The following is a 16,463-nucleotide window of genomic DNA, read 5'->3' as shown; positions in this document are numbered from 1 at the left end:
CATCATCGTACTGAGGAATAGATCCTAGGTCAAAGTGACCTCTATTAAGATCTCACTCTAAGCAACTTCTAGAAACAAAAAGGTCAACTCAAGTTTGGTTCTTGGAAAATGGGTTGTAAATATAATAACGTTAATGTGGTAGAAAATCTTTAAGAAGAAGAGAGTGGGGAGAAGAAGAAGAAGAAGAAGAAAAGAAAAAAAGGCATTTTCCAACTACTAAGGGAAAACACCCATACGTGTTGCAGGTCCAAACCCAGACAGCCCACTCTGGGTGGAAGTCAGGCACACACTTAGCCTCGAACAGCCTGCCCTGTTCTCCGCAGCCAGGAATACCAAGGAATTCGGTTGTTTGTCGTCCCTGAGCTTGCGCAAAATGTAAGGAGGCGCTGCTACGTCTGAGCATGATTGCGGTATTAGGAAAAGTTATCCAGATTTTGAAAAACAGGCAAAAAGAGGTGAGCTTGGCCTTTCGATGCCATCCTAAAGCACGTCTCATAGGCCCACCAAAGACCCTTTATTATACAAATCTGTTAGGCTCTGTATTCACTACAGACTAAGGGCCCAGGTAGAGATAGGAATCCTATCTGCACAGTAGAGCATTAACTCCGTATTGCCCTGGAGGACAAACTCCAGCTCTCCCCTCTTGCTGAGAGGGGAGGGCTTTAAAAGACAAATCCGGGGGGCCACCTGGGTGACTCAGTGGGTTAAAGCCTCTGCCTTCGGCTCGGGTCATGATCCCGGGGTCCTGGGATTGAGCCCCACATCGGGCTCTCTGCTCAGCACGGAGCCTGCTTCCCTTCCTCTCTCTCTCTGCCTGCCTCTCTGCCTACTTGTGATCTCTGTCTGTCAAATAAGTAAATAAAATCTTTAAAAAAAATAAAAAAGACAAATCCGGGGGCACCTGGATTGCTCAGAGGGTTAAGCGCCTGCCTGCAGCTCAGGTCATGATCTCCAGGTCCTGGGATCAAGCCCCATGTCGGAAGCCTGCTTTTCCCTCTCCCTCTGCCGCTCCTCTGCCTATGTTCTCTCTGTCTCTGACTCTCAAATGAATAAATGAATTCAAATGAATAAATAAAATCTTTAAGAAAATAATAATAATAAAAAGACAAATCCCATGTGAGAAGCTTGAATGCAAATATTCTGGGAGAAGCAATAAAATGTTTCCAAAGGACTTCAACTTGACCACAGAGAGACGATCTCAGACCTATCCTGCAAGGGGTTTGCCTGAGGGGAGAACAACCGGTGTGGCTTTCTCTAAAATCTTGCCCAGGACCCACTCCACTATCCACATTCCCCCTCAAAGTGCAGGAACTCTCGGGTTCTTCACATTCTACCAGAGACAAGGGGTGGCGGGCTGAGGAAGACCTACTTGAACTTGGTCGAGCCATTGCTGGGCAAATCCGGGTTCCAGAGGAGGCTGGAGACTTCAGTCCACAGTAGAGCCCGGAAAGTAATCGGCGGGGAAGGATCTGAAGAGGTTGCATCAGGTTTTCTTTGTGGTACTAATTCCTGAGTTGGGCTTTAGAAAAAAACCACAGAAACAAACAGAATCAGCTTGTAGTTGTACATATATATGTAAGGATGCCCTTTACAAAAATCATGAGTAACAGATAGGGATGGTATTCCTCTTCTAAACCAACGGTTTCCCAGGCGCCCTGGGGCAGTGGTTCTCAAACTCTGGTCCCCACACCACCGGCAGCCTTGGTTGGCAGCCCCTGCGCTCTTGTTAGAAATGCAAAGTCGGGGCTCTACCCCAAACCACTGAATCAGAAACCTTGCAGGTGGGGCCCACGTCTGTCCCCAAGTGATTCTGATGAATGCTCAAGTTTGGGAAACACTACCCGACAGGCTTGGGAAGGCGTGAGATGCGAAAAATCACTTGAAAAGCGAGTTCTGCTACTTCTTAAAAGGTAAGAAAAAGGTATGTCTTCTCAATTTTTGGCCAAAATACAGTTTCTATGAGAATGTAAATTCTGAGAATGGAGCCAGGCAGAGAAGACCTGTCTGTTCTATGACAACAAATAAGATCTAGAAGACATCAAGTCAAAGGAACCTGTGACTTCAAGCACATTTAGTAAATTTTGATCCATCCCTGAGGAATTTAATGAAAGAAAAACAGTCAATATTTGGATCAATGACACCCACAGGATAATTGGCAGGGCTGACTTCTATCTGGTGGGCAAATTGTTGGAAGAACTCAGAAGTAAACGTCTGTAGACCTAGAAAACAGAAAAATAACACATTCACCAAAAATTTACACAATCGTGTCTGTCAAAATCCACAGAACACCACACTAAAAAAGGGTTAATTTTTCTGCATGTGAAATATAAGATCGTTTAAAAATAAAATGGGCAAAAAAAACCAAAAAACAAAAAAAAATGTTTTTAAATGGGCATAGGGAAAATTTTTTAATGAAAAATAAATAAAAAAATAAAAAATTTTTAAAAAGCCTGTTAGTGACAAGTCAGGGTCACTCCACAAATCATTCCAATGTGCAGATGTCATATGTTTAAAATAAAAAATAAAAAAATAAAGACAATCTCTCTAACCTTTAATTTTTTCACTTTTTTTTTTTTTTTTTTAATGTAAGCCCTATGCCCAGCATAGGGCTTGAAAACACAACCCCAAGATCAAGAATTGCATGCTCTATGGACTGACCCAGCCAGGCATCTCAAGACATTCTCTAGAACCTTGACAGTTATTTCCAGAATAAATGTTGAGGGGGGAAAAGCCAGATGCAAACAGTGTTTTGTAAGAGAAAGGGAAGGAGATAGAAGTATATACCATAGTACTTATATGCATTTGCATTAAAAAGGGGGGGACATTCCCAATTAATTAGTAAAAAGAGTTGAAGGTGGGGTGGGAAACAGGATGTTGTAGACTTGAGAAGCAGCAGATATTTTCAGTACACGCGTTTGTACGTTGTTTACCGTGTCCACGTTCTCCACCGAAAGACCACAAACACGCCTGTGGTCGAGCAAGTTGCAAGGACAGAGAACTGCACTATCAAGATATGCAGATCTCAGAACAGTGACAGAAAGGATTTATTACAGGATCAGGGCTTGGGTTGGTGAGGTGAGGGAGATGTCCCGGAAGGCAGGCTTTGTTATGGACTACAAGCCCTCAGGAGACGTAGGGGTACCTTGGTTATCCTAGTGTGTCTTACCTAAAAAGTACAATGAGTGAAACAGGGTTTGAGTTGGGTTGGAGAGCAGCAGTCACTCCTAGCCAGGATAGGAGGATGTTTTGTCATTTTTTGTGGTTTAGAAAATGTTCTTGTTTTTGTCTGGGTTCGGACCTAATTACGGAGTTGTCTTGTTTTTACGCTGATTCACTGTGGTCATGGCGGAGCCTTGTCTGATGTCGGTGTCCTGTGAACACTATGTTCAACAGAACACCAGGGTCCACGGCATAAAGCCAGGACAGAAAATACGGAAGCAAACCACATGTTCATTGACTTATAAAGGGGTTAAAGAAAAAAAAAACACACACACAAAAAAACTGTGGTTCATCCATACAACAAAATACTATTCCACAATGAAAAGAGCAAACTGCGAATACACACAAAAACATGGGTGAATTTTTAAAGTATTACACAATAGTAACTTGAAAGAAGAAAAACCTAGCAGACCCTACCTTAACTGAGCGATCAAAATGAACATCACCAGGGACGCCTGGGTGGCTCAGTTGGTTAAGCAGCTGCCTTCGGCTCAGGTCATGATCCCAGCGTCCTGGGATCGAGTCCCACATCGGGCTCCTTGCTCCGCGGGGAGCCTGCTTCTCCCTCTGCCTCTGCCTGCCACTCTGTCTGCCTGTGCTTGCTTGCTCTCTCTCTAACAAATAAATAGATTTTAAAAAAAAAAAAAAATTAAAAAAAAAAAAATGAACATCACCAGTAATAAGACACACTGACTTCATCTACTTCCTTAGAGGATACAGTGAGAAGGGCAAAACCTCACTTCTGTATTCTCCCCTAAAATGCATTAGTTCTACTAAGAATACGTCAGAGAAACTCCAATTGAGGAAGCATTCGCCAGCAAAATTGGCCAGTACTCTTCAAAAACAGTTACCAAGTTTATGAAAAATAAAGACTGGGCACTTGTCCCAGGTTGCAGATTAAGGAGACATGACAAGGAAATGCACTGTGGGATCTGGATTGGATACAAGACACGAAAAGGGACACTAGTGGGAGAAGTGGCAAAATTTGAATGAAACCTGCAAGATTAGCGAATAGTACCTCGCAGCGACTAGTCAATGTCAATAGTCAGTGTCAATGCCAATGTCCTGGTTTAGATCCTTGTATTCTAGTTTGGTAAGATGTTAATCTTAGGGGAAACTGGATGAATAGTATATGGGAACTCTGTGTACTCTTTTTGCAACATTTCTGTAAACCCAAAATTATTTCAAAGTAATAAAAAATAAAGAAAAGCATTATGCTAAGCAAAAGAAGCCAGAACCAAAAACCCACACATATTTAAGACCATTTACATGATATTATGAAAGAGCAAAACTATAGGTACAGGAATCACATCCAGAAATCATATCCCTGGCTTCCCGGGACTAGGAGATGGGGGAGGCAGGGAGGACCAGGGAACTTTTTCAGGCAGTGGAAAATTCTGTGTTGTTATTTCGTGGTGGTTTTCCAAAACTCATGGAACTGTATAAAAAGAAAGGTGAAATTTCATAACACCTAAGTTGTATTTCAGTAAACCTCACTTAAAAACAAGAAGCAAGCATGTTGACAAATTTTCACCAATATTTGTCTCTGCTATAATCAAAAAGACTAGATAAGAAGTTTGGAATTGGGAAAAAGAGAGTAGGTTAGAAAAAAATGTTATATTCTGGTTTCCAGAACAATCTTGTGGGACAAGACCCTCTGGCTGCCAGGAGGCTCTCTGCAGAGAAGGAATGCAGGTCAGAGCCAAAGGGAAGACCAAGAAAGGCCCCTAGCTGACTGGCTGCTGAGGGAGCAGGTGGGCTGACTTGGGGGGCAGCCTGCAGACCACAAAGGGGTTGCTGGACCATCACAAAGATCACCTCAGTGCCCTTTTGAAAGGATGCATGGGGAAAATGGCTTGGCATGATTTTCAACCAGCATGGACATCACAGGCTTTTGACAAACTTCAATTTATCTGGAAAAACTAATTATCTGAAACACCTCGGTAAGGAACAAGAGAGGTATTATGACAGTTTATTTTTTTTTAATTATGGGAAATTTTTAATATATACAAAAATAGACTGGCATAGTGAACTCTTAGGCTCCCATCACCTGGTTTCAGTAATTATCAAGAAAAGATGCATTTGAGGACCTCAGATCCATCTGAGGCTTTAAGATACTGTCATAGAGGATCATTGCTAAACTTGCACATCTTGATAAAAACTGGGAAAATTGAAGTTCCCAATACTGCCTAACTAGACCAAAACCTTCTTACAAACTGCTTGAAATTATGCAATCATTTTTAGCTTAATACATGTCTTTATCTATTTCTCTCAAAGATGAAGATGTCTGATTCCATTGCTGCTTTCTAGTACTGAAATTTGGAGACATCAGTTTGTTCCAGAAAATTCTTTTCTTCTTCTATAGGTTTTCAAACGTTTGCAAACATTCCTACTTCCTGTCAAAGGCTTCTAGATAACTCCTGAATAAACTGCATATTTTTTTTCAGACAGGAAGGCAGGATTTTAAAAGTCATTAAGAACTTTAAAGAATTTAAGGAATTAAAATCCCATCAACAGAGGTATCAACAAAAAGCAGCTAGAGATACTGCTCTTTGTCTAAATTTTTCTGCAAGAGGGTCTCAGTGATGGGTCTTCTACTGAACTGCTATGAAATGAAGACAAATCTTCATTCTGTTTTGAGCATGAGTATTGAATTTGTTGCTAATTATAAACAGTTGTCAAAAATTTGAGAATACTGGAGTGCCGAGCCAGCTCAGTTAGCAGAGTAGGCAACTCTGGATCTTGGGGTTGAGAGTTTGAGCCCCACGTTGGGTATAGAAATTACTTAATAAAATCATTAGAAAATTTAAAAAAAAAAAACTTGAGAATATCAGGGAATTTTTAATTGTTTGATTGACCAGATTAGGGTATATTATCTGGATAAAATGTTACTAATTTTTCACCTAGGTTTTTCTATTCAAATAAAAGTTTTCACTATTGAGTAATAAAATTACTTTCACCCTAACACTGAACTCAAAATAATAAAGCAGGAAAAAGTTTTACTTGTTCATGTTTCAACATTTCCAAAAATCACTAGTTTCTAGATTCTCTGCCTAGGAAATGCAATCGCCAAGTACTTCTTGGGAAAACAGCTTTAGTTCTCATCTTATGTGAATTGTGTCTAATGACACACATGTTTTATATAGATGCATGTATCCACACACTCATGGACTATATTAAAATTAAAATGCTCTAAACACATTCATTATTTGTATTTCAAATCTTTTATCATATTAACTTTTATTATTTGTAGAATCTGAGTTTTTCGTGTCTATCAGAATCAGGAAATTTCTGGTCTCACAAAACCATTCTATTTCCTGTTTTATTAGTGAACATTTCACATGATTTTTTTTTAAAGGATGTGGGAAATGTTTCGCTAAATTTCTCATTAATTTAAAAGATGTTCTGCAAGTCCTTCATTGAATGTGCAAAGTAGAGATTAAATACTTTTAAAAATGTTTGGGGCACCTGGGTGGCTCAGTTAGTTAAGGGTCTGCCTTTGGCTCAGGTCATGATCTCAGGGTCCTGGGATGGAGCCCCATGTAGGGCTCCCTGCTCAGCAGGGAGTCTGCTTCTCCCTCCCACTCTCCCCCTGTGCTAATAAACAAATAAAATCTTAAAAAATAATAAAATAAATAAATACAGACGTTCACATGTTTTTGAACAGTGCCACCTAAAATGCACTTTCAAGATCAGAAATGCTCAGAACATAGGACTATTTTCAAGATGCTCCCACAAAGTATTTACTGGAAGCATCTTCTGTGCCAACATTTATTTGCTTTTCTAAGGGGGTCAGGGTGACCAGTGGTTCTACCTTCCACAAGCTTACAACCCTGTTCAAATGGAAAAGCAAATTCCTCTGGCAGTACATTCACCACTCTGGGTGAATGACAGTACCCTGTTAACCAGACTTATGAAATCACCTACTGAATTAGAAAAAAAAGAAAAATGTCTGTATGTTCCCTGTGGCACCCTACCAATTCTGAAAAACACAGTAAATGAAATGAAAGGTTGTATCAGGAATTTGAGATTTAAAAAAAAAAAAAAAACTTCAGGAAAAAGTTTTTTAAAACAGGAAGTGCAAAAACTTACACAAATAAATACTTTTTGAATTTCCTCTGAGCTAAGTAAGTGCTCTGAACCCGTCCCTGGCTATGAACACTCGCACACTCCTCTCTGCCCTCTACCAACTGCTCTCGTCAAGGCTACCAGAGACCAAGATCCACCCTGCCAAACCCAGTGGTCGTCTGGGTCCTCCTCCTTGGCCATGTCCAGCCTCTGACCCCTTTGATCATCTCTCCAGCAAACATTTCCTTCTTCTGGTTTCCCAAAACCACGCTCTCCAGGTTTTCCTCCTCCTTCCCTGGGTACCCCCTCCAATGTCCCCCAAACGGCTCCCACCCCACTGGGCCACGCCTGAGCTCCGGAACTCTGCCCACATCTTCTCCTTGAACCTGACCTCTCCCTTTCACAGCTCACACTCCGGCCAGACTCGTCGGCAAGTCCTGAGAGCTCCCCCTTTCAACTCCGTCCCTGTTCCGACCCCTCCTCCCAAGCCCGCAGCCACCAGCCCGGCCACCATCATCTGCCCCCCGGGCTGCTGCCAGTACCCACACTGGCTCCACTCAGACGGGACGCTCGGCTCGGAGCCCTCCCGCGGCTCCCCCTTCACAGCGGCCTACCGGGCCCACCTGCTCCGGCCGCGTGACTTTGAACCTCGCTTCCTGCCCCCCCCCCGTCTCTCGGGCGGCAGCTGCCCGCAGGCTACGCTCGGAGAACACCCGGGCTTGGGGCTCCGCACGTGCCGCTGCCCAGCCTGGGGAGACTCGATTGGGGGGGGCGGGTAATTCCCGCAGAAGCGGGGTCCGCTCCCCTCCCCCTCGCTCTCCCACCCGTCAAGGACCCAGGAAGGGGGGAGCGCGCATGCGCCGGCCGGCCCCGCCGCCGGCCGGCCCCGCCTCCGTCCCGCCCCGCCCCCTCCCGCGGAGGTCCGGGGGCTTTTGCGGCTCCGGCGCACCCGCCGGAGCTGAGGAAGGCCGCCGAGCCCCCGGTCCCCGCGGAGACGCACCTGCAGGAGGCGGGGACGGCGGCGGCACTGGCGCGGGGGCGGGCCTTGAGGGCGGAGGGGCCGAGCGAGGACGGGGCGGGCGGGCACACCGGCCCCGCTGCAGCGGCCCCTGCCGGGGACCCAGCCCCGCGGCGCTCGCGAGCCCCCTTTCTGTGCCCCAGCGACGGTCTCTTTGCGGGACAGCGGAGGGCAGGAGGCGGTGTCTTGCTGCGTCTCTGTGAGCATCCCCTATATGTCGTGAATGATGACCTGCCCCGCAGCTGGATTGCACACCCTAAGGACACAGCGTTTCAAATGTTGGGGCAGCTCTCCCTAAAACGCTGTTTCTAGGGATGGTTCGTTGGGTTCCCGGGCAACACCACTGCGATTGGTACCTGCGTGTCCGAAGGGAACAGTCTGAAGGTCTCTAGGATTCGGTGACCCATGTGGCTCCGCGTGTCTGAACCCCCTTAAAATCGCTCATCTCTCTCAGTTTTGATTCAGGCTTACCACCTGCCCTTCTTTTCCTGCAGGGGCATTGCTCATGGATCCGAACGGGAGGAACTCTGAGAACTTAGGAGCAAAAAATGTTTCCTTGACATTTGTTTTCCCCGTCTCAACCCTTCCTAGTCTGGCTGGAAATTCAGCCCACTTTGGGAACCCCTCTTGTTCCTGTAGGCTGTACCAGCCCCTCAGGGGGCTAGGAAGTCCAAGGATACTGGGGGACGCCCTCACATCTGGCCGTCTTCCCCTTCACGTGTATACAGCACGGACATTGTGGCAGACACTTGTAAGACTGAACGTGCATCAGCCAATTTAAATCTTCCCACCATTTGATAAAAGAGATACAGTAATCCCCACTTTACAAGGCGGGGGGGGGGGGGGGGGGACAGAAGCCCAGGGAGGTCAAGTAACTGTTCAGGGCAGAAAAGCTGTTGACAGAGCTAGGATTTGAACCTAAATGCTTGGGCTCCAGATGCAAAGATCCAGGCTCCCACATCTCTTGCCTGTCATTAAGGTCTTGGTCCATTGCTTTTTGTGCGTGTGAGATTAGTCATTAGGTGTTCATCTTTCCCTTCATTCAGACACTGGGAATGCGGGGAGTTGGGGAGGCCCAGTGCTCCTCACTACAACCTTCCCAGGTCCGAAGGCCCCGCATGTAGCCCTTTGCCACCACCCACAAGTTCAGTCAGAGGTGGCTGAACTTGTCCTAGGCTCAGGGTCCCAGAGCCTACACTACCTACAACTTGCCACCACACCACACCACCTCTCCATCCCATCCCTTCTTCCAGGCTTGGAAGAGCTGACTTCCTCTTGAAGCATCAGGCACCCTCCTCTCCATCTTTGAAGCAACTCCAGCTTAATTTCTTGCTGACCCTGTTCTTCCGAAACAAAGACTGTGCCCTCTTCCTGGAATGTTCTTTCCCCTTTCCCTCGAGAGCAACTTCTCTCATCCTTCCGGTCCCAGGTCATTTGTCCCTTCCTCAAGGAAGCCTTCTCTGACCCCAGCTCTAACCCCCCATCATGTGAGACCCCTTGTTCTTGGTACACGTTCTGACAGCACCACGGCCGCTATCCCAGGGAAGATTCCAAATATATTTCCGCGTATTTGATTACCTTTTTGTTCTCCCGCCAGGTTGTAAGCTTCCCTGAAGATGGCCTTTTCATCTCTGTTTGCTCACCAGGGAATTTCCAGTCCCTCACAGTGCCTGATAGTGGATGGCCAATTTATTAGTTCATTCAACATATATTACACGAATAAATGAGCAGTCTCTCAGGAAAGCAGCCTAGAATTCAGAGGATAATGGCTTGGCTATCTTTACCAAAATGAAGAAGCAAATTACTTTTTCTTTCATGTTGCTTCTGAGTCCCTGGCAACACAGAGCAAACCAAAAATAAACAAGCAAAAACAGCTTATCCATAACTCACCCTATGGTGAGAAACTCTCCCCCCACCCTGACTTTTCTATCCTCTCAGGGTCACTCGCTTCGCTGGTTATCACACTGCCTGTCGAGGCTGGACTGTCCTCTGTAAGCCTCTGCTACAAACGCAGACGGGGATGTAAACATCCAACCTGGTGTCCTTTATCGACTGACTGATGTTGACACACTTGGGAGAAGGCTAAAGCTTTCCAAGGGCTTTACCCAATACTAAGGGAGAACAGCAAGAAAATAGACATCAAGGCTACAAAACTAGAAGAGATACACACACAGTTGAGAAATCCCAGCCCCACTAGATTTTCCATCTCCCAGCTCCCACCTGTTTCCACAATAACCCGCCAAGGTGACATTCAGCCCCACGCCCCCACCCCACCAGCCCCATGCATCCTGGGCCCTTCATGGAGAAAGACAAGAGACCAAGGCCCTCTCTGCCCAGGGTCTTCGGGATTCAGTGTGAGGCCGGAGGACTGGTTAGCCCCAAGAATGACCCTCCCCTAAGAGGGACCCAGCACACAAAGCATCCCAGGGCTGTGGCTCTCACCGCTCTCAGCTGGTCAGCCCATCTGCACAGAATATGCCGCATATGATCCCGCAACAATGCACGCAACTCACGCTTAAGAAATAAAATCAACACAAATAACTGAGCTGTGAGCTGTGGGAGACAGGAAATGAGGGGTGGAGGAGGAGTTTGCATGCTCTGCGGTGAGGGAAGCTGGGTTACAGGGAAAGGCTGCATCAGACAGCGATCTGGAGGAGTGAGGACGCAACCTTTTGGCCGTTGGATGGTAGGGTGTAAGGGAGTCGGTGCCCTTATTCCTCATGTTTGTGATTATTAATAAAGGGAAACCTCACTAAAGTAGAGTCCAGAGGATAGAAGGGAGAGACTTATGACTCAACATCAACTACAGGGTCAATTTTAGGCCCCCGCAGAAGGATGACCAATAGGAAAGAATCATCAATTACCGGCCCAACAGGGAAAAGATGTACATTGCATCTCCTACAAGAAATCCACCACCCCTGCAACCCAGCCAATGAGAAACCTTCATTACCCTGAACTCTCTTGCCTTTGTCCTATGGACTTTCATTCAGAATAATCTTTCCCAGCTTCCTCTTTCTTCTCCATGACACAACAATTTTTTCCCTCTCTTTTGTTGGACTTGCCTGTGGTTCGGCGGCGGCTGACGTGTCCTGAATTGCAATTCTCTCCTTCTATTCCTGAATAAACCCATTTTTGCTGGTAAAATAACTGTTTTGTTTTTAAGGTTAACACGTCCAAGAGCCCTGTTCTTTCTTTTCATGTTCAAAGCCTGCATTTTAAAAAATTATTTTTATTAACATAGAGTGTATTATTTGCCCCAGGGGTACAGATCTGTGAATCATCAGGCTTACACACTTCACAGCACTCACCATAGCCCATGCCCTCCCCAATGTCCATCACCCAGCCACCCTATCCTTACCCCCCAACCTCCCAGCAACCCTCAGTTTGTTTTGTGAGATTAAGAGTCTCTTACGGTTTGTCTCCTTCCTGATCCCATCTTGTTTCATTTTTTCCTTCCCTACCCCCCACACTCCCCCCCCCCGCCCTGCCTCTCAAATTCCTCATATCAGAGAGATCATATGATAATTGTATTTCTCTGATTGATTTATTTCGCTCAGCACAATACCCTCTAGTTCCAGCCACATCGTCGCAAATCAAAGCCTGCATTTTTTGTGTGTTTTGTTTTGTGGAGGCAACACCTTTTAACTTTTTAAAGCCATTGGAAGAATGGCAGTGTGTCTCAATAGCCCCACTGAGATCAGGTATCCCAGCTCTCCACACTTACTAGTGCTTACTATTGAACAGAAGACTGTTTCCACTTGTTGAGAAGGGGGAGGAGTGGGGAAGGTGGGGAAGGTCCAGGTTCAAGAGCTTCTCTCCCCTTCACGCTGCTCCTTGGTCTCCAGATGCTTCAAGGATAAGGATCTAAGTCCCAGCAGTGTCCAGATGCCCATTCATCCTTTGGTGGGAGACCTGTAGAGTTTGGGGGTTTCTTTTAGCCATAGTTCCCCTGATGTAATCAAGGCCCCCTCAGTTTCTGCTTGAACCTCTGCTGGCTGAGGCCATCTCTCCCTTGACAGAAAGTCCACGAACCAGGACCCTTTCGAAGAAAACCACCAGCCAACTCCCCTTCCATGGGGCCATATACAGCCCATGAAAAACGTGTAAGTCCTTTCCCTATCAAACCCTAGAAATGAAGGCATTCTTACACAACCCTCTGTGTTGTGTCACCTCAAGCCTGTCTAGCCTCATCTTCTCACCTTCGGGCTTTCTCATGTTATGTACCGAATATCCGACCCAGAGACTGTCCAGCAACAGGGCACACAGGTCAATCTCTGGGTGTATTGAAACCCCCTCCTCAGTTGGCTGGAGGTGAGGACGGACTCCACTGTGCTCCCCCATGATGGTACAGGAAAGACACCTATATTTTAACAACTGAGCTTTCCTGAGCTTTCCTAAGTGCCAGCCTCTGTTCGGCACACTTTGCATGGATCTTTGAATCTTCACGAAGGAGAAGGAAACCAAAGCTTGAAACGGTCAGCTGATCCGCCCATGGTCACGAGCTAGTAAGGGCAGAGTCAAGATTTGGACCCGGGCATTCTAGCACCTTGCCCAGGCTGTTGACCCTGGTGTCCCCCTACACATGCGTGATCTAACACCTCTCTTTAAAAGGCGGAGGTGTTTGTTAGCTACTTTGTCCTTGACCTTCTGAATCTCAGCCGAAAGCTTGAGACCACCAGAAACCTTGCAATTAGTACCTCGATCCATGATTAGTGTGTGTGCGTGTGTCTGTGTGCACACGCGCACGTGTTTTCTTCTGCTCCCTGCGCTGTCTCTATTTTCCCTGACTTGCTTTTCTGTTTTGGTCTGTCTTTCCTGTTGAAGACGTTCCGCAAATATCTGGCGATCCTTGACTACGTGTTCATAAGGAAGACTCCAAAAATGTGATAGGATACTTGGGGTGTGGGAGGAGGGGGTGTCCACCGTTGGGCCTCATTGTAAGGCCCCCGGATGAGGACAGAGCTAGTTCACTTGGGGGCGGGGGGGACAAAAATGTCCATCTTTGAGGTCTTCCTGGTCTTTTAAAGAAGAATTATATAGCATCCCGCCAGTGGAGGATATTTCCCTTCCTGCCAGAGTTTGTGTGCTGGGTTGTGTAAGAATGCTTGGGGGGCAGTGGGAGGGGGAGGATTTAATATTCAGAATGTTGAAATTTCTGAATCTTTTCTCTGAATCCTCTCTTGTTTTCTTTCTCTCTCTTTTTTTCAGGACCTCCATCCTACCCCTCCCCGTTCTGCTTATAATCCTCGAGTTCTCCCCCAATCTGGTGCAATTTTTCCAAAGAATAAACCTCTTGCCATGTGTAGGGGATGGGGGGTGGCGGGGAGGCTGGGGAAAGAGACCTAGGTGGGGGAGAGGGGAAAGATGTTTAGGGTAGTTCCTTTTATAGACTTTCAATCAGTCTCCCTGGTTTCAGTCCCAAGACTTACCCCCACCTTTCTTGCTACCTGGTACCTCAAATTCCTGAGCCTTCCGGGGCCTGTGGCATGAATCAATAAATCAGCTTCCTTCTGGCTGCAGGCCCTGGGCAGATGTCTGCAGGCAGCTTTCTCGGCTCTGGTCATCTATGGCTCCATCATCTTCCCATTGTCCCCCAAATTTGTTACTACTTCTTATCTCCTGTTTTCCCCTGAATCTCTTTGACCTAATGAGTTTACATGTCCTTTCTTGTTTTGTTTCTCCTTTACTGTCATCTTGGAGAGGTCTCAGGGGGGAAATGAAGAGTAAAGAGCTCTTCATTCTCCCTGCACTTAACTGGAAGTTTCTCTTACCATTCTGTTCACAATTGTCCTTGATGTCCTCTCTGTGGATTTTAGAAAAACCTGCCCATGTCTAAAAGCTCAGTTCCCTGGGGCAAATAATACATTGTATGTTAATAAAAGTAATTTTTAAAAAGCCCAGTTCTATTGGTACTTTTTAAAAAAGATTTTATTTATTTACTTGATAGAGAGGGAGAGCACAAGCAGGGAGAGGGGCAGAGGGAGAGAGGTGTTGAGCAAAGAGCCAGATGTGGGTCTTGACCCCAGAATCATGACCTGAGCCAAAGGCAGATGCTTAACCAACTGAACCATGCAGGTGCCCCTCTATTGGTATTTTTTAAGAGATCAAGTTAAATTTATGAACTTATTTAGGGGGAATTGACAAATTTATGATGTTGAGTTTTCCTACTCAAAAACTGTATTTATTTAATTCAAAAACACATATGCATCCTTATGTTTATTGCAGCATTATTTATAATAGTCAAGATATGGATGCAACTTAAGCATCCGTTGATAGACAAATGAATAAAGAAGATGTGATTATCTATCTATCTATCTATAAAGGGTGCCTGGGTGGCTCGGTTGTTAAGTGTCTGCCTTTGGCTCAGGTCATGGTCCCAGTGTCCTGGGACCGAGTCCCTGCATCGCATTGGGCTCCCTGCTCAGCAGGGAGCCTGCTTCTCCCTCTGCCCCTCCCTTGACTTGTGCGCCCACATGCGCCCGCTCTCAAAAAAGATAAATAAATAAAATCTTTTATAAAAAGCTGTATTTTTAATAATAATAATAATAATAATAATAATATAACTGGTATGGTAACAGATGGTAATTAGACTTATTATGGTGAGCATTGCAAAATGTATATCATTGTCAAATCAATATGTTGCACCTAAAACTAATATAATATTGTATGTCAGCTCTACATCAACTAAAAAAAGGCATCTTCTAAATCTTTCTCTGGAGTCTGCTTCTCTCTCTCTGTCAAATCTTTTTTTTTTTTTTAAAGGCATTCTACTAAGTGTAAGGTGGAATCACATCATAGTGGTTTCCATTTCTCTATGCTCAGCATCTTTCCGTATACTTATTTGATATCAAAATCTTTTTGGTGAAGTGTCTGTTCAAATATTTTGCCTATTTTTTAAAAATTGGGTCGTTTCCATATTATTAAACTATGAAATGCCTTAGCCAGGCATTTGTCTTGCAAATATTTTCTCTGTTACTTGTCTCTTCATTTTTTACAAGCCTCCTTCAAGGAACAGAGGTTTTAAGTTCTGATGAAGTCTAATATATATATATATATATGACTCGTGATCTGATTTTTGTGCCTAAGTCATCTTTGCCTAAACCGAAATCACAAAGATTTTCTCCAGTGTTTTCTTCTATTTTTTTTAAAGATTTTATTTATTCATTTGACACAGAGAGAGAGATCACAAGTAGACAGAGAGGCAGGCAGAGAGAGAGGGAGAAGTAGGCTCCCTGCCACACAGAGAGCCAGATGTGGGGCTCGATCCCAGGACCCTGAGATCATGACCTGAGCTGAAGGCAGGGGCTTAACCCACTGAGCCACCCAGGATCCCCTAAAGATTTTATTTATTTGTTTGACAGACAGAGAGAGATCCCAAGTAGGCAGAGAGGCAGTAGAGAGAGAGGAGGAAGCAGGCTCCCCGCTGAGCAGACAGCCCGATGTGGGACTCAATCCCAGGACTCTAGGATCATGACCTGAGCCAAGGGCAGAGGCTTAACTGACTGAGCCACCCAGGTGTCCCTCCAGTGTTTTCTTCTAGAAGTGCCTTGTCATATATGGTAACCATGAGTCAAATGTGGCTACTAAAATTTGAATTACTAAAATCTAATTAAATAAAATGACCAGTTTCTTAGTCATATTAGTCACACTTCAAGTGCTTATTAGCCACATGTGGCTACTGGCTATTATACTGAATGTTACAGGATAATACAACATTTTCCTCATTACAGAAAGTTCTACTGGAAAACGTTGCTGTAGAAGTCTAGTAGGTTCCGGCTTTGCGTTAAAACTGTGATCCATTTTGATCTCACTCCTGGGCATTTCAAGAGAAATGGAAACATAAGTTCACTGAAACACCTCAAGGCTAATGTTTCTAGCAGCTGTGCTCTTAATCGCCAAAACCTGGAAACCACCCAAATAGCCATCAGCTGTGAATGGATAAACCAATTGCACAGCCTTACAAGGAGATACTCCTCAGCGATGAAAAGGAGCAAATGGATGACTTATGCAACAACAGGGAGGAATCTCGAAAGCATTATGTTAAAAGGGGGGGGGTACTCAAAAAGGCTACTTACTGTATGGTTCTATTCATATCATACTCTGGAAAAAGAAAACTGCAGGCCTAAACCACTAGATCAGTTGCCAGGGGCCTGGGTGG

General features: G+C 45.2%; 1 protein-coding gene across 12 annotated transcripts in view; it reads right to left on the bottom strand.

The window, feature by feature from the left end:
- Positions 1-10,869, bottom strand: part of SIRT5 (sirtuin 5) — a 40,439-nt gene extending 29,570 nt beyond the window's left edge. Inside the window, exons 1-4 of one of the 12 annotated variants that reach the window (XM_080805860.1) lie at positions 10,748-10,869; positions 9,884-9,975; positions 2,146-2,219; positions 1,370-1,519 (exon numbers count right to left, since the gene is read on the bottom strand). In XM_080805860.1, the coding sequence (XP_080661986.1) occupies positions 1,370-1,484 (115 nt within the window). In that variant the 5' untranslated portion in view covers positions 1,485-1,519; positions 2,146-2,219; positions 9,884-9,975; positions 10,748-10,869. Of the gene's footprint in view, positions 1-1,369; positions 1,520-2,145; positions 2,220-3,636; positions 3,834-7,833; positions 8,133-8,287; positions 8,442-9,883; positions 9,976-10,747 lie in introns of those variants that run through there. The other 11 variants (XM_080805869.1, XM_080805868.1, XM_080805867.1 and 8 more) reach the window with 11 other exon arrangements.
- Positions 10,870-16,463: the final 5,594 nt, after the last annotated feature.

Source organism: Martes martes (genome assembly GCF_963455335.1).
Source record: "Martes martes genome assembly, chromosome: 6".
Classification (NCBI taxonomy): Eukaryota; Metazoa; Chordata; class Mammalia; order Carnivora; family Mustelidae; genus Martes; species Martes martes.
The sequence above is the reverse complement of the archived record's forward strand: the minus strand, read 5'-3'. Positions and strand labels throughout refer to the sequence as shown.